Raw genomic sequence first — 18993 nt, 5'->3', positions numbered from 1 at the left:
GGTCTGTTTCTGTGCAAATAGTAGGCTAGAGTTCTCTTCAGTTCAGAGTATGAAGGGTGGCCTTGGGCCTTGAACTGTGCAGCTTTGGGAAAAAGTCAAGTAATTAAATTTGCTGATTGAGGTGAAACTCATAAACCACCTTTGGCAAGACTTTAGGGTGGATATGGAGCTCCATTTTGTCCAGATGGAAGGTTGTATACAATGGATTTGCCAGTAGGGCTGAATCTCACCAATTCACCTGACAGAAATGATCGCTACCCAGAAGGCTAATCTTCACAGACATCTGTTGGAGTTATCAGGATTCTGCCAGCTTGAATAGTGGATACATTAGAGGAATAAGGACCGGGTTTAAATCACATTGCGGGGACTAAATCCTTGACACCTGGGAAACCCTTTGATAACCCCTTTAGAAATCTCAGTGTGATGGAATCAACCTCAACAGAAGATGTTAGTCTGAGACTGTCAGTGATATGTCTGAGGTCCTCAAGTCCAACCGGTACCCTAGAATGTTTGGGATCAAAGACAGTGGTGAGGAGATACCCCAACAATAGGCACCACAAAGACCATCTGGACTATAAGACACTGTTCTTCTGTGCATTCAAATATTTCTAATGGAGATGGAACGGATACTCTATCTGTGAGAACTGTCCAAAAACCAAGTAGTCATGTGAGGTGACCACAAATCCTAGTGAAACACACTGCTGTTGTCCTGGGAGACCAAGTTTGGGAGCAGAGGCAGGGGATTGCAATTCAGTGCTGTTAAGCATAGGTCTTGGAGCCCTGGTTGCTTTCAGAAGAGCTTTCTGTTCTGCTTCAACTCAAACAGGTCTATAGTTGGAGAACCCCAGTCCAAGAGAAGACCTTGAGTCCTTGATTTCCTATTCATGACAGATTGACATGTACTGACAAATACGACCCTACTCAAACAGTCCCCTGCCTTATTGTGAAAATTGGGCAGATGAACCACTGAAAGTTGGATAGGGAGGCAAATGTATCAAGACACAACTGAGAGGATTCCTTGTGGCGCTGGGAGGACTTGGTGCCTCTCTGCTTACTTATAAAAGATGGAAGAATTGTCATTTGTCAGTGTTTGAACACGGTAGCCTACAATGGAGGGTAAGGATGCTTTACAGGCTTGTCTGACTACTCTCAGCTCAAGAATGTTTATGTGAAGGGTTATCTCCTGGGGCAAAGGGTCAACTCCCTGTGGATGGCCAAGATGTTTTGGGGAAGTCCCCAAACCTATCTGTCAGCAGCAAGGCTGTGGGCAGCCAAGGCCAGAAAGGTATTTCCTTGCAGGCATATGATGGGACCTTCTATCAGCTCAATAATGGTAGAAAATCAATGGAAAATATGATCTTCATTCCTAGAATGCGTCTCCCTGGGAGGTAGACTAACAGAAACCAGATTTGCATGTCTTTTAGGTGTAGTCTGGCATGTGGTGTCCGGAAGGTGTAGAATGCTATGTGCTAAGAAAGGAGAGGCATGATCTAATTGAGGTTCTTGGGTGTCCCTCTAATTCAAGGATTAGTCTCCTCACATAGAGGAAATGCTCCTGAGGGAGGAAAGCCTTTGCCAATGTTATGTCTAAGGTAGCACCTGTGAAGTCAGAGATTTGTATCTTGGTCAGGATTGTTTTTTAGTAATTTATCATGAGGCCCAGTGTCTGGAAGAGGTTTATAGTCATTAAATGGTTGATATGCACAGTGCTGTATGGCCTGTTATAAGCCAGCTTAGAGGAGAATGCAGTTTCATGAGGTGTGCAGCCAGTGCTATAAGCACTTTTATGAAGGATATGGGGTGGAAGAGAGGCTGAGCAGGATGACCCAATACTGACAGCGGTCCCAAGAGATAAGACTATAAAGATATTGCATGTGGGAAGTGTGATATGAAAACAGACATCTTGCAAATTAAGAGATACTAGTCATTTCTCTGCTGCTAGAGATGGAACATTGTCTGTTAACATGACCACCTTGAACTTGAGCTTACAAGGGTGCCTGTTCAAGTTTCTCAAGTCCAGGATCAGTCTCTATCTTCCTGTGCTTTGTGGGATCAAAAGGTAAGAGCTATAAAGCCCCTTCCTTTTTAGGAGGGGTGGAACATGCTCCATAACTCCCAGAGGTACCAGGTACAGTAGATTTTCCATGAGGACTCTGATGACAAAGCCTTGGGAAGCTGCAATAGTGAGTGTGGATCAGGGTTATCTTCAGTGCTGGAATACGAAGTAGAAGATTTTGTATTGAAAGGCAGTCCCTGGATGTGAGAGAAGCTTGTGCTGAAGAAGGTAAGAGAAATTATGCTGGCATTTAGTCTTCCAGTGCCAGATAATTTAGCAGCAAGAGTGCTGAGACAAGCTCAACTATTCTTGAAACAGCTGCTATGTTGGGATGCACCTGGGTTAATGACAGTCCCAATGCTATGTTGCCAGTGTAGGCCAAGGACAACAGTATCACTGATTCGGAGGGTATTCTGCCTCAAGTCTGGACTACAAACAGTCAGGAGTGACGGGGGGGGGGGGGGGGGGGGGGCGGTACAATTTGTGGGCAGGCGCAGGAGCGGGCCAAAAGCACCATATCCACTCCTATACTTCTCTGCCCCCCTCCTCCCCTGCCCCGCCAAACACTCTGCCGGCCCACGTGGCAAAAAACATGCCCCATCCTGAGCGGTGCCGAGTTGGGGGCCAATCTCAGGGGGGGCACATGCTCCCCCAGGTCCCCCCCACCAGTCACCTGTGCAAACAGTGATGTCACAGTGCACACCTATACAAGAAAGTGGTGCATGTGGGGAGCAACAAGCCCCAAACGCTTTTTAGTCCAAAAGCAACAAAACATTGTGAAGATTGTTCTGAGGGAAAAGAAGAAAAAAAAGGAAAGTCAGGAAATAGGGAAAAAGGGACAAAAGCAGTTCTTGGTACGTACACATAATGAAAGGCCATGAGTAGCAAGCCAATATGAAACATGCTACAGCTCAGCCAGGCAGGTAAGAGGAATGGGGGACGTGTACTGGGCTCTACTATCCCTTGGTGTGTGGAAGGGGCATGGCAAGAGGAGAGGCTGGAGTGCTTGGTATGAGTGCTACACAGGTAAAAAAAAATTCTACAGATTTTAGCTGGAGGGCTGTCAAACAAAAAGCTTGTATGTATGGTAGAGGTGGAAATCAAAGATCTCAGGAATTCTAGCTATTATTACTGCCTGCTTTTTAATTAAGACAATTACATGTTAGCAATTAATTTTTAGTTTACTGAGTACAGTATAATTTTGACAAATTAGAAGCCACAATTTCACATAAATGGTAAACACAATTAGTATATTACTACACCCATAAATAACCTTGATTCTCTTTTAGGTCTGATATGAAAAGCACATATGCCTTTCAAAAAGGCCATCTGAAGATAACATTATGTGCTATAATACTTTAAGTAAGCATTTTGGAACAACTAAACTTGAATCGAAGACAGTTTGCTAAACAAAAGAAGATGCTTGTCTTATCTGGAATAAATGCATTAAGCAGCCAAAGAGTTCAGTAGGGGAAACAAATCTTTATTCCTCTTCAGCCCATAGCTAGCATCTTCTTCTTCCCTTTTCTATTTAATATGAGTTGTAATATTTATATTCTGAGTTATAAACTCAAGTTGCATCTGTCAGCAACAATGAATCCCACTTTAATACAAGATTAAATTTCTGAAATTAGATGAGTAGTTTTGATCTCATTAATAGCTTAATGGACAGGAACAGACGACTAGTATGAGGTAACTCTGTGCTAGTTTCCTGTAGGCAACATTACCTAAGAACCACAATTCTGGCTACAATATCCCAGGCTACTTTAAACCTTAATCCTCATTTGCAGCTCTGCCAAAGGATCTCAGTCCTCACCTATTGTACACCCACACTATTTCAGTCCAAGGTCCTCCCAGAACTCTGTCAAAGCATATTAGTCCAAACCTGTTACATCCCCGGCTATTGCAAATCTTTGCCCCCATTACAGAATAATGTACACAGGTTTTATTTTGTAATATAGAAACAATTCTTCTAAGAATGAGAGAAAAAACAATGTAATTGTTGTTTGTGACTCATGAAAGCATTAGAACTGAAATGCAATAGTGAAAGGCCTACCCTTTAAAACAATTTACCAACTAAATTTTATACAGTGTAATTCTGTAATACTGCTTTTCAAGGACTACCAGACATCTTTTCATTTCACTAGCTGCAGTAATGAGTTTTCATTGCCTGTAATTTTAATCAATCTCTTCATCTAGGGACAAGGGAAGTTCATTTCTGGATCACCAACATTTTGCAGGTCAATTAAGACTGAAATTAAGGACTTCTCTTTGCTTGATTTTCAAAGGACATGTTAGCTTGAAGTTTGGGCTTACTGATACTGTTTTTTGTAAGGTTCTCTTGATGCCTTTCCATTATATGCCATGGTTTATAACCTAGGTTTTCATGTTTTCCCATTGAGACTGGTAACATATATAAAACTAAGACTTATGTACTTAGCTATTTTTTGAAGTGTCTGAAGTTGTTCCTGTTTGAGGGCACTTCAAGTCCTGAATCAAGACACAGTGTAAACTGAGAGTGTGCAAGTTTCCCTATATATATCTGTAAAAGCATCTGACTGTGATTGGTATTTAATAATTTATACAACAACAGATTCTGCACATCTTGACGTTCCAGTCCAAAGCCCGCCCTGAGCAAACAGTGGAGTTGATCTGATTGAGATTAAAACCATATTTACTCACATACTACATGCATATTTTCTTTAAAAAAACAGCCCTCCCAAATTAGAGTGTGCATCTAAAGCAGGGAAGCTGATTTTTCTTTGCTGAAATAGAAGCATGGAAGAAAAGAAGCAAGTAGACACTGTGCACGCAGCAGCAGGGGAGGAGTCTAGTGTTAACTCTCTCATAGTCACTGGTAGGGCAGTAGCTTTTGGCTAAGGCTAAGTAAGCCACTTCAAGCAGTCTGTAGTATTTTGATGAGATTTGTGGTGTGGAAGCAACACTTTATTATTAACAGGAACTTGCATAAAGAACTATTTACAGAAAAGAAATAATCTTACTACTGCCCTTGCAAGGATCTGGGTCTTGTTGATGTCCTGCCATACTAGGAAGTTCCTGCTGCCTTACCCAGACTGTTTCCTAGGATGCCACACCTCCTGGACACTCTGGCCACATCTACATGAGACGCTGACTGCGTAGTACCTCATTATGCGATGCTACTGCACAGTAATAACGAGCTACGGCATAGTAGTAACGAGCTACTGCACAGTTAGCGTCATCAAAAAGCCAATCAGGGATGCTACTGTGCAGTATCTCTGGCCCGCAGTCATTAAGTATTTGTGTATGCAAGTACTAAATGACTGCACAGTAACAACTGCACAGTCAACGTCTTATGTAGACGTGGCCTCCGTGTTTCCAGAAGGATATACTCTATGTCATACATTCAGCCATTGCTGTAAAAATCTTTTTTCCCTACATTTCTGTCTTCCAAAAACAAGGAATGGATTTTGCTGTGGGGGCATGTAGTATGTGAGAAAATATAGTATTAAAGCACACACTCTTTTTTTTCTGATTCTCTTACTCAAAATCTGATCAGCATATGCAAAGTGGTTCACTACCAGCTCTGCCAAATATTTTGCATCCAATTCTCCTTTCAAAGAATGTAAAGGGTATATCCACTGAAGTTACCCTGGTGTCAAACCGGTGTATGATGGTTCTAAATGAGAGCCCATGTATTTAGATAAGGCTCCTGTTCTAACATAATACTACAGAAAAGGCATTCTGAATTTAGTTTGACATGCATTTTATTTTACTTGGCAAAAAACCTGTGTCACAGCTACAAAGATTCCGCTAAGAGATTAGGCAAAATGAGAAGCTCTTAAGGGAGAAAGTGATGTTTCAGAAATGAACAGGGTCTGTAAGAAGAGGGAAGAGAATGCATATACCATATATCCTACATGTACATTTTCCTTTGGTATATTTAGTTTGAAAGTCTCTCATCCAAGAACCAATGCTGCTATGATCTAATTTAGTAAGTACTAACAAAGCCTCATGAAATGAGCTACTATTGTTAATAAAAGAATAAAAATAAATCTGTTCAAGGAACACTAAAGGCTAATCTCACCATGCTTTTCATATGTATAAGCATCTAATGCAAACTCATCTCAGAACTTTGCAGTACTCTACAAAATGTGCTGTTACATTTGTCTGTCACTCAGCCAAAATATTCTTACTGAAATGAGGTAAAAACAAGGGTTTTGCCAAGTAATTAGAAACAGAAGAAATACTGACATTTTTCATATGTTACAGACATTTTTGATGATGGTAAATATTTTTCATTTACATTTGGAAGCTCTGGGCAACTATCCAGTTAATGAAAACTGTCATTTATTTAGATTTTAAAATCTTGCTATTTGTTTCCATTACAAAGTGTAAAACAATAAGACTAGGAACTAAATTCAGGCTTGACACTGATGTCGATAGGCGCTGAGTACACTAATGCCAGAGCTAAAACTGGCACTGGAGATGAAGCTCAAAATCTGAAAAGCACATAATTAATGGAAAATCTACTTATCTGGGGTTCCTTACTTTACTTCTACACATTGTCTCTCAAAATGATGTAGACACCATTACATATGAGCAGGGGTTGACAGCCTTTTGCAGGTGCAGGCCAGAGCTTAAAACCCCACTAGACCTGTGCGAAGCATCTAGTATTTACTTTGGATTCGGGTTCAGTCAATTTGGGGCATAGTGATTAGATTCGGTGATTCGAATCACTGTCCCAAATATCGATTTGTCTGAATCTCCAAATCACCCAGGCCCATTCCATGCCTGCTCTCCCAGCCCCAATAGCTGCCCGGCCCACCCCAGCTCCTGGCACTTGGAAAAAAGAAAGCCCTGACTCAGCGGGTGCTGCTGGGGCGGCGGCGATCTTTGCTGCCCCCCACTGCCCCATGCTGCATGGGGGACTCTGGACAAGCCCCCCGATTTCCCCCCCACCCCGCTGCCCCATTCCCCCCATGGCTTCCCTGCCCGCCACAGCTCCGGCCCTTTAAGAAAAAACAAACAAACCCTGGATTCACCATTCCTGCCGGTTGGGGCCAATCCTCACTCCCCTCTGCTGCCCTGCACCATGTGGGGGCTCTGCATGAGCCCCCTGAAGCCCTGAGGCTGCTGCAGGAGCTGGTGAGTCCCAGGGCTTGTCTTGGGTTTTGTTTTCTTTTTTAAAAGGGCCGGAGCTGACCCAGGCAGGGCACCTGTAGCGGGGATGGGGGAGGGGTTGGGGGCAGCGTGGGACAGTGGGGACAGCAGGGATCACCTCCCCACCCAGCAGGACCCAGTGAGCATTGGCGCTTTTTTTTTAAATGCTGGCAGCTGGGGTGGGCAGGGCACCGGTGGTGGTGGTGGGGGGGGCTAGAGGAGTGGGCAGGGGCTGGGGGCTGGCAGGGGTCCCCTCATGGTCCCCTTCCACGTCCTCCAGCCCCCCAACTACGAGTCCAGGCTGCAGCCATCAGGGACTGCCCGAATCATCAAAGTTCTCCAAATCTTTTCTGAAGATGCAAAAATCTTTGAATTGATTCAGACCTTTTAATTGGTCCCGATTCGATTTGGATTCGGAGATTCGGCCACCGAATCGGGCTGAATCTGTTCCAAATCGAATGACAACCCAAAACTTTGCACAGCCTGAAACCCCACCCCTGCTATGGCTTGGAAGTTTCCCCCTTTCCCTGTCCTTCAAGCGGCCAGCTGTCACATTCCCAGCCTCTCTGCAGTGAGGGAAGCTCAGGCTCTGCGGAGCAGCAGGCTCTGCAGTGGAGCAAAACATGGTGGAGAGGATGGGCAGTGCAGTGCAGCTCCATGACACCAATCCTCTATGCAGGATCAGACTTCCACAGGCCAAATCCGACCTCTTTGTGAGTTGGTTCCAGACCACTGGCTATAGGTTGCTGACCCTGATATACGAGTATTAATATAGTGTGTGAAATCAGATAAAGAGATCTGGCAGGATGACAACATGGACCCATTCTGTATGGAACTATCCAACTGCTTTAAAGATTATTGGCCAGTGCCTGTGGTTAACCTCAGGTACCTAAATCCAGATATAATCACTTATATAAGTGGCACAGTTTTCAGAGATGTTTAGCTCCCAGAGACCATCTTAACTTTAGGAAATTATATATTATCTCTGTGGCAGTTACAGTAACCTAACAGATTCATATTCTGATTGGTCACGTGCTGGATGCAAGGATGTAATCCAAACTAGTGTATGTTGCTGCTCAGCTAAGAACTTAGATGTGAACTATCTGGGAGTTCAGTTTTAGTGTTGAGATTAAAAATGAACCATTAACCACCAATAACCAACATTTTATTTTAATAAGTTCAACAGTGGTGAAACCTGCAGTATCTCACCTCTGCCATCACTATAAGTTTGTAAATAAATACACATTTGTAGATCTCAAAGCATTTTATAAAGAAGGAAACTCCAATCAAAATTATATAGCTGCTTACATAAAAGAAGCCAGGTGTGGGAAAGCAGATCATGAAATAGCGTAGTCTCTTTTAGCTATCTAAGAACAAAGCAGACAGATAAGCAGGGAGCTAAAACAATCTCTCAGCCAGATCCATCCCCAGGATCTGACTGGGCAGTGAAAAACCCCTGCTCATGTCAGGGTTGAACCCCTCCAACTCCAACAGGAATCCCCCCTGAAGAGGGATTTCCCCAAGCACACCTGCAAATGCGGAGGGAGGAATCACTGTGGGGGATTTCCCCACTCCTCAAAACAGGGGCATGTCTGCAAAGTGGGGGATTTTCCCCACTTGCAGACATATCAGACATACCCGACATACCCCAAGTCAGGCTGTAGATGTCCCTGGAACATGATCAGTTATGCCGCAATATATTACAGTACAATTGACCATGGTCCCCCTAGAACATCTGTTTCCAGCCCAAGAGACTGGACTCAGTGACCCAGAAAGTCTCTTCCACTCCTATGTTCCTGTATAGGTTGCTGCTAGGAGTGTACGAAACGGGCCGTATTCAATTTGGATTCGGATTCGGCCTGAACCTGGGACAGTGATTCCATTTGTTCATTTAGATCACCGTCCTTGATTCAATTTGGTCAAATTCATATCTGAAGATTCAATGCTGATTCAGAGAATCAGCAATTTGGCCATAGACACAGCTTTAAATGTTTTTTCTACATACCTTGAGGTACCAAGCGCAGCTCATGAACGCTGTGATGGTGGGGCAGATGGACTGTCCCCCAAGAGTGCGGGGGGACCCCCCCATGTGCTTGGTGGCAAACCTGGAAGTGGACCGGAACTACTTCCAGTCTGCTTTTCGGGTCCGCCTGGGAACATGCTGCCCCTCCCCCCCCCCAGCTCCCTGGCTCGGCAATTGGCCACGGGGGGCCCCTGGGTGCCCCACCCCCAGACCCAGGAGGCACCAGTTGCCAAGCCAGGTGAGTATTGGGGGGGGGGGGGGGGTCCTGCATGCTCCCTGGCAGACCCGGAAGTAGACTGGAAGTTCTTCTGGTCCACTTCTGGGTCTGCTGCTGAGTGCGCTGAGGACCCCCCTGCACTCCTGTGGGACGCTCCGTCCACCCCAGCATCGCAGCTTTCACAAGCCGCCTGGTACCTTGAAGTATGTAGAAAAAACATTTAAAGTTGTGTCTGTGTCCAAATCTCTGAATCTTTCTGAATCTCTCTGAATCGATTCGGAGGGTTCTGATTCAATTCAGAGAGATTAAAGGGTCTCCTGATTCGATTTGGATTCGAAGATTCGCCCCCCAAATTGGGCTGAATCTCCGCCGAATCAAATCAGGGACCGAAACTTCGCACAGCCCTAGCTGCTCTTCTGTATGGAGCAGTTTAACAAAACAGGACATGTTCTGAGATTTCACTCTCTTTTTTCTCCTTTACAGTCAAAGCTATTAGTTCAGCCCTTTACAACTCTTTATGTCTAGATTCTTTTATGTGCTTATTCCTGTCTTTTATGGAAACCTGGCATGATTAAATTCAATTCATCCTACACAGCACAGAAACTTATGTAGAAGAAGAAGAATTTTAAGGGGGCAGGACTGGATGGGTGAACGTATGGTCTGATAGGCAATATGATTTCTGAGAGGTCTCAATTATCATCCGTTCTCTAACTTTCTACATGTGTTTTGGAAACCTGAAGCAATGTCATTCCTTGCAGCAACACGTCAACAAGAAAAGACCTCACATAGCTAGTTCTAGCAGATCGTGTATAACAGAGATAGGGTAAGGGTAAGCCTTGGCTGGAACTCCTGTTACCTTAAAAATGTGTGCTTTGAGAATGTGGTGTCCCAGCTCAATTGTCTGCTGTCGGTTTAGCTTCCCCTCCTGTCGGGAAAACCAGAAGGCAAGCAACGTGTGGCCACTCCTAGAAATAAAATTAAAAAAAAGGTCAGTATTCGCTTCATTTTTAAATTCCAGCTCCAACTTCACTGGGGTTGTTTAGTCTACGTGTTGTCCTGCCAGGAGGAATTAAGCTGCAGTGTAAACCGAGGAGGACTGTCAATTCTGACCAGAAAAGGGTTGCAACAGAGCCTGAGCAACCGCTTTGTGTCAAGCTAATCATGATGTATCCCTGCAAACTTCTCCAGCATACTTCATTATAAGATACCTCACTAATCTCTTGATGTAAGAAAGGCTGAATCATGAAGCTGAGGCTAGGAAAATATTCCTGTTAAATGAGAGGCATCCGCCTCATTTCATATTTACTTTGCAGCTACAGTACCTGGTACTGTCTTTTTCCTTTTCATTCTTTGTCAACTCATTTGAAATTGTGAGTATGGTCAGAAAAGTGATATATAAATATTACCTTCTTTAGGCTTTTCTATGGGGGCAAGTTAACTGAAGTAGCAAATTCACAGCCCACTTTAATCCAAAAAACCCTTCATGTATGGACAAGCCCTTATTCATTAGATCTGCTTTCTGTTCACCTTCTGAGCTTCTGAACAACAGTGTTCTTTCTTTGTTTTATTTTTTACAAGCCAACCCAGCTCTGGGAAAATGAGTGAGACTGAATTCTAATGTGTAAAACATTATCTAATTGGAGAACTTTTATTACTGGCGAGCACAGCCTTGAAGAAACTGTGCTGGGAATTATAAAATACATCATGTTAATTTTAATGTGAGATGATATGAAACAGAGTTGCTTGGCTGCCTTCAGCAAGGGGTTGGAGTACATAACTTCCTGAGGTCCCTTCAAGCCCTACTTTTCTATGCTTCTGAGATACAGTATCATAGAATCCTGTGTTCTATTTTTATAGTCACTTTACAAAGTAAAGTTGCACTTTGAAAAGTTGTCATCATTTTTTTTTAAGTGACACACTTTAAAAAAAATCAATTTTTGATAGAACACCTTTAAATAACAGAGCAGATTCTCCATGGTTAAATCATCTTAACACTAGTGAAACTTTACGCTGGTGCAAAACAATTTCACAAGGTGGTTTTTCGTTTCTCTGTTAATATTTATAAACGCATTTTCAACAAGGGAGAAGCTAACCAGCTGACCCTACGGGAAGCCAAGTTAATTTGGACTCCACACAGAGTTCTGTCAAAGGAAAAATGTATTTCATTAACTTCTTTCAGTTCTAGCGACCTGTGATGTAACTTGTAACCATAACACACATACTTTTCTGGCTGAACATGTTGGTAGTTCAAGAGGATGGTGGCCCAGTAAACATAGTTGTCACATCTTCCTGTACAAAGTATGTGTAGAACATTTAGCAGGTCAGACAGGCAGCTTTCTGCACCCACTGTGTTGTGGTGACTGTGACAGCAGAAAATATAAAGCAATGGAGATGAGTCCTTAAAGAAAGTTCTAATTATTTAACCTTTTTAACTTGGGTGCTCCACTTGTCTGGTAAATGGATTTATTTTTGGCACGAGAATCTCTCCATAAACAAACACCATTCTCTTATTTTAAACTGAAACACAGTATATTTTAAAAGGGAATAAAATTCCACAAAAAGATTCAATAGAACACATCCTTTGAAAAGCAGAGCTACAACAAGCAGTACTGCATCCCTGAGCCAGCAGCCCTGATACAGGGACCCTCCAGGATACTCAGGTGCCAGTTCAGCCTTTTTTCTAGATCTATCAAGCACATCCAATTACACTAATTAACAAATATGTGGTACTAGGTTTTGTCCATGTGCTTGGGTTTTTTTGTTTTGGGGTTTTTTTGGAAATATGTGAGAAGAGTCAATTATTTACAGGCTCTTCCTCACACTGTGAAGCACAACTACTATAATGGAAAACACATGACTTCTTATACTAGTCTAAATGCAACTGATGAATAGAAAGCAACAATACTTCCACAATGTTAGAGCCTTATCAGAATGTCTAAATTCAAAGAAAATGATCATCCTTAGAGAATTTTCTAGAATAAAAATGAAGGAGGCGTGATCATGGCCACGTGTTCAACAGGCTACTTCTCCAGAGCCCTATTAATGACCCTCAACTCTGCATGGTAATGTAAGGATTCAGTTTAGCAGAGACTGATGACTAGTTGCCAGATAATGCAGCAGATGTAGGAAATGAGCACGTGCCCATTAGCAGAACAGAATGGGAAACAAAACTCATTTTCAATTGTTTTCCAGGCAAGGCAGAACCTGAACCCCAGATCTTCTATGCTTGCAGTGGCCCAGGCCAGAAGCCTCCCTGCTCCACTGGAGCAAACAGCTTGAGCCAAGACTAGCCCACCCACCCTGCAAAGGGAGGGGGGAAGGTTTTGGGGGAGGCACAAAGCATCCTGGGATGCTGGGGGATTGTGTGCTAACTTGAATCTTAAGAGAACCTGGGACAGAAGTTCAATAAATTGATTTAACCTAGATCAGCTATACCCATCCAGCTTTAGCTTTAACTGGTTCTGGCTATTTTGAAAGTGGTTTATATGCATTGAATTTCTGCTGTGTTACAGATTTGAACTGGTTTCTGATTATTTATACCAGTTAAATGTAATGTCTGTTCCTAGCCTAAAAAATATATCTTTCAGTTCAGTTTGTATAATTTTGCAATTGTCAGCACTGTGTCCTGTTAGTTTCACTGATTTCCCCACCTATGTGCTGTGTTAAGTTAGTCACTTTCCGATTTGTGTGAGTTTTCCACATAGCAATAAGGGACAGAAAAACATGAACAAAGAACAATATTCGTGTGGCTGGAAAGCCATACAAGTGGAAGGGAACTTTGTAGTAGTTCTCGCAGCTGAAATTACTTTTAGCTCCGTCCCTACCCCTGGAAGACCCTACTTATAGTTGATTGTGCACCTTTAAAGAAGATAATCTTGAAAAAGTAATGTTCAGAATACTGATGGTCTTCTGAAATGCACTGACAAAAACTGCAAAGGATGATCATTACTGGGTGCATCCACACATTTATTGATGTGCTTTTGCTACGCACATTAAATTTAGTACCTCTAATGTAAGGTACTAACTAAATGCACATTAGACTGCCCTAATGTGCATTAGCAAAAGTGCATGCTCTTTTAGTGATGCTTAGGCTAGGGACAGACATTCAAAAAGCTGGAACCTGAATTGATTCAATCTTTGCAGGTTAGTTTACCCTGGCTAGGCTAAATCAGTTTTGTAACTGGACAAACATCCCAGAAATTCAGGCACATGTCTGCAGTGGCTCAGGCTAGAAGCTGGGGGGCACTAGAGCAGCCCTCCCTTAGTTCAACAGGGCTGAGCTGAGTGGGGCGTGGCCAGGCCCTGGCAGGATGCTCTGATTATTCCCCACCCCCCCTCCTAAGCAGCCCAGCAGGGAGTGTTTATCACCTCTAACTCAGTGTTTATCAACTCATTTAGAAAACAAAGCCTCTCTCCATTAACTAATGGAGCTCTTCGTAAACAGCTCTTCCAAATAAGGACATTAAGTTATCTGTTGATTAGCTCCGAAAAGCCTGTCTGTCTGTTGTCTCTCACAACATGGACCATAGCCAGCATGTGGTCTGCTTGCTAATGCTGAGGTGTCTGTGTAAGGCAGAGGGGAGTGGGGAATAATCTCTGTTTAGCAGGAAGAAGCCGGGCAGATGCTCTGTGCCTGCAAGTCTCTGCCAGAGCTTCAGCCAGGAAGCGGAGGGGAGGGGCCAGCCCTGGTGTGAAGCAGAGAACCTTGCCCAGCCCAGAGAGCATGCCAGGATGCTGGGGGTGTCTGGTTTATCTTAAACCAGCAAGGAGTCTGGGACAGACATTGCATAAACTGGTTTGAGCCAAATCAATTAAGTCTGATACTATATTCAACCAAGTTTATCTCAAACCAGTTTCAGCCATTTTCAAACTGGTTTATGTGCAATGAACATCCAGTCTGTTACGGGTTTAAACCAGTTTCTGGTCACTTGAGTTGGTTTATGTGTAATGTCTGTCCCTAGCCTTAATGCACAGTAGCCTAACTTTACTGCGCATTAACATATTAGCACAGTTTTTGCCATGGCACTCTAATGTGCAGTAAAATAGGCTACTGCACATTGAAGTGCACATGTAGACACACCCACTGTTGATTAACCTTTAGAAATGACCAAAGAGACATGGAAGGAAGAAAATGGATTAAAAAGAAATAGACACTGTGATGTACAGCTGGAGCTTTGTTAGATCCAGGTATGCTCAAAGAGTATAGCAAATGTAAAGATTTTATCCATACCAGCTTAGCAGACTATGAAAACCCATAATCACTTTAATGTACCAAATTCATCTCAACTGGCTAATCTGATTCACAATGGAATGCTAAACTTTTGGACATGGACTAACACATTTACCCAACCTAAAGGTTGGTGGTTTGAGTTAACTCAGAGACCCTGGCTCCTTGCCCTTCCTGGGAGAGAGGCATAGTCATACACTAGAAAGGAAAGGGGAGCTTGAGAGCCCTATTTTTGGGCTTCAACATACTCAACATATAGGCCTAATCGTTTAACCTGCCTGCCTCTCTTTTCCTTTCTTCTGAAAAGGAGCTAATGATATTTATTGGCTTGTTGCACAGACCTTAGTGAGGATGAATCAAAAAACATTTGGAAAGGGCTTTAAGCACAAAGTCTGCTATGCTAATGCTATGTATTAATGGGATATCCAGGCCTCCCTAATGTGCCTGGCTTTTGTTACCCAAAGATGAGGTGCAATTCCAAGTATGACACATGTAGCTCCAGGCTCCAGCATTAGTTCCCAAACTGCTTTCCAGCCGCAGCTGGTAATGCAATGTATATGGCTAAATACAATTTTGTACATGATTCTGGCTGTTATAAAAAAAAGGCATGTATCAACCATTGCGGAACTGAGTGTAGTATACATCAGCACCATGCAATGTTTCGTAGGCCTAATAGCACTGACTTTGGACTTGCTGATAAATACTTGCAGTCCCTTGTTCTGTCACTGTTAATTGAACACTAAAACTGAATCTAACAGCAGAGTCTTTTTTAAAGCTCAGAAAAAATTGGCAGCAGTGATGTCTATATCAAGGTGCCTAGTGAAATGATTTGCTTTGAATTTCATCACAGCAAAATTTATCATCCAAGGTTTTCTATTTTTAATGTAAGATTTCTTTTTGTGAAAAATTAATAGTGCTGCCAGCTCTGAAGCTTTTGTTCATTCTCTCAGAAATGGGATGTGCTACTGCATGTTAATGCTGCATAATTCACAGAATCTTCCCATATTGACATATACATCTTACAGAAATAATGACTCTGGCCCAGCAAGCCTTTGCGCAGTATCAGGTGACATGCACAAAGAAGTTAAAACTAGTGGCAGTACAGAGAAGCCTAAGTGTGAATACAGGTAACTGTAAACATGAGGCATAGTGCTCTGGACAAAGCAGGGTAGTCCTTGTGTTCCTGGTTTTTTTACTCATCAAAAGATAGGGTATAAAAGAGCATGAGGCAGAGAGAAAGAACAGGTGCATCCCACATGATATGAGCTCTTGCCTACATGTTACTCCTCCCAGACTGCCCTTCAGCAGGAAGGCTGGAATAAAGTGGTTGTGTAGCTGCATTCTTGCTAATTCAAGTTCTGGCTCTATTGGGATCCTCCTCATTTTGATCATCATTTGCTAGTGTGCGCTTCTATAGGAAACAGAACATTCCACACCCACGCCAGAAATGATCAAACCCTGTGCAAAGGGATGGTGCAAGATTGGTTTTCTGTACAAACCATCCTGTTGCTTGGTTCATTTTAGGCTGCAGGATCATGCCATCAGCAAGCAGATCTAGGAATGAAAACTCAGAAAGAATAGCCTACCGCACTGTATGTTCCAGGGGAGACTATCTAAACACTCCACTATGTTAGTGGTGTTTGATATTTGTAGTATGTGGGAGAAGGAACAGAGGATTACCAATGTGAGTTCCAAAAACAAAGCTCCACTGGTGATTAAATATTTTCTCTTTGCCAATTACTCAAATAAAGATGGGAATATATAGCTTTTATAGAGTTTTGAGAGACCATCTGACAGCATATTGCAAGACAGCCTCTGGGCCACAATAAAAGAATTCAGAGCTCCTGGGAAAATTATTAGGATGATTCTACTGATGTGTTTATAGCTCCAAAAGTAGAGTACAAGTAGGGAGTGAAATCTCTGCCCCATTTGATGTCAATCCAGAGAGACTCACTATTCCTGCTGCTTTTTAATGCAGTTATAGAAAAAGTGGTATGGCTACAGCAGAATTCTCAGGATGGGAAGAATTTACTTAGACTGCTTCAGTGTTCTGGATATGCTGATAACTATCATGGGGCTCAGGAGTTATGGTACAAAGACTGACTGGAGACTTGAAGAAAGTAGGAAAAAATGAGATGGAACATCAGTGAAGACAAAATCCAAATACATGGCCTTAAGTCAATAAAATGATCTTAGACGAACAAACGTACCTAGCAGCTGATTACCATAAATCTGAACAAGTTAGTTTACGTACCTAGGAGCATTAATTGCTAAAACAATTTGATGAAGAAAGAAATTATAACAGGGGTATAGAGCTAGAATGCCTATTACTTTTCTTTGAAGATAATTTATAGCTCTAAAACACTGTGAAAGATTAAGCTTTAAGTACAAGTCCATTATGACAGTGTTTCTCAACCAGTGGGACGTGAAGGTCGTGTAGGTAGGACTTCAAGTCATTGCCGGATTGAAAAAAATCAAAATTATTTGCACTTCAAATAGATGAATCAACAGACATCTTGAACAGTGCAAAAGTGGGGGTTTGTTTTTATCATGGTGGGACCAGGGTTTTTTGCCAAAATGGTTGGTGGGACGTAAGGTGCAAAAGGTTGAGAACCACTGCATTATGAAACCTACTGCTTTACAGTTTTGAGATGTAGTTGCTAACTAAGAAAAAAGAAAGATAAGTGTAAGTGTTGAGCCAAATTTTGTGGCTAGTAAAAAAGAACCATGTGTAGTAAAAAATTGTGGGAGCTCTATGAAAAACTACGTATCGCAAATGTGATAAAATCCCAGTGACTTCGATGGACAAGGTAAATGGTTAGGATGAAGGCAGGGTAGAAATGCACCTCTATAGCCTAACTAAATAAGATATATAGAGAGAGCACCATATATCAGGGATTGTCAACTGGGGCTACACATACCCCCCCGGGGTACTTGAGAAGGCCCTAGAGGGTATGTGCGGGTGGGGATGGAGCACCGCCACGTACCATCCCATGCTGCCATGCAGGGGAAGATCGCACATGGCTGCTGCTGCTGCTCCACGTCTGGACACATGCCACCCCCCTCCCCCCCCACACTCAGCCACTGGGGGTACACTGGTTTGCATCCAACCACTGGGGGTACACTGATCCAAAAAGGTTGAAAACCCTTGCCATATAGGATTAGGATGAAGGAAAACAGAACACCTCAGACTCTTGGAAAGCCATGTCTATCATGTTCCAGCTCACAGTCAAACAATGAAGAAATGGAGAGATAAAATGAGTAAGACCCACTAACTCTTAATGCTAGCACCAGTGGAAAAAAACATGCCTTTAAACAGGAAGATATGGAGTCAAAATTATAGGTAAAGCCAAGAACCCTAGGGTCTTGAAAGTGAGGGAACAGGAGGGAAAAAAACTTAGATAACAGCTCTGAGATAAATTTCCAAAAAGAATGTTGCCCTTCTGATATATCACTTTTGAATTCTTGATATTACAATTAGGGCTTTGGAAGGTCAAAGGCACTGGAAGATTTCTGGATGAGAATATTACTAAAAACTGATTTCATAGGGTAATGTGCCATGTTTCCTCTTGCATATTCAGTAGTAGCTCACACTGTGCTGAAGAGTTCCCATTGGAATTTCTGCACGTTAAATTTGTCAAACCCGAGTGATATCTGATGACTGAGAATCACTCTTTGTGAAGACAGATTATTTTACTGTTTTGCTGGACTCCGGTGATAGAGAAATTACAAAACTTGTCAGACAAGAGTAAAGGGAAAGAGTATATGAGAATAAGGTGCAAGGTTCATATACATGAAGCAACTTAGGGGAAAAGATAAGAATTAGATGCCTCTGGGAAAGCCAAAATAAACACAAATATTAATAAGAAAACAAATATTAATAGTTTTCATTAATCTGGAACAGTTTGCAATTCATTACTAGGAATAGCTAAAATCTACTTGTGTAACGGAGCCTCCTGATAGAACTGTGACCATGTCCAGCTCTCTATAATATATATATATATAATTTCAATTTTCAGGGAAAACACATAGGCTTCACATTCTAATGTTTCATTAGAGGAGATAAAAATTAGTGTACCACATTGGAAAAAATAAGTCAGTTTAGTCCAGCTTTCCTTTCTCTAAATTGCTCACTGGAGACTTGGGTTCAAATGCACTTTGAGGACATCAGTAAACAGAAATTGGGTGGTCATAAATTGGGTGGTTTCACCTTGGTCCCTGGTAAATATTGATCCAAATCACAAAAGCAGTATATAGTTATCTGTGGAGAGACTGAGAGTGAAAACCCAAGGGGGCCAGAACATTCAGAAATAGAGAAACAGACACTG

The 18993-nt window shown here is 42.4% G+C and overlaps 1 protein-coding gene across 11 annotated transcripts in view; it reads right to left on the bottom strand.

The window, feature by feature from the left end:
- Positions 1-18993, bottom strand: part of TANC2 (tetratricopeptide repeat, ankyrin repeat and coiled-coil containing 2) — an 806911-nt gene that overhangs the window by 67863 nt on the left and 720055 nt on the right. For all 11 annotated transcript variants that reach the window (XM_059726841.1, XM_019500742.2, XM_059726842.1 and 8 more), the window contains one exon: positions 10295-10403. In XM_059726841.1, the coding sequence (XP_059582824.1) occupies positions 10295-10403 (109 nt within the window). The remainder of the gene's footprint in view (positions 1-10294; positions 10404-18993) is intronic.

The sequence above is a fragment of the Alligator mississippiensis genome, chromosome 4 (assembly GCF_030867095.1).
Source record: "Alligator mississippiensis isolate rAllMis1 chromosome 4, rAllMis1, whole genome shotgun sequence".
Lineage (NCBI taxonomy): Eukaryota > Metazoa > Chordata > Crocodylia > Alligatoridae > Alligator > Alligator mississippiensis.
The sequence above is the reverse complement of the archived record's forward strand: the minus strand, read 5'-3'. Positions and strand labels throughout refer to the sequence as shown.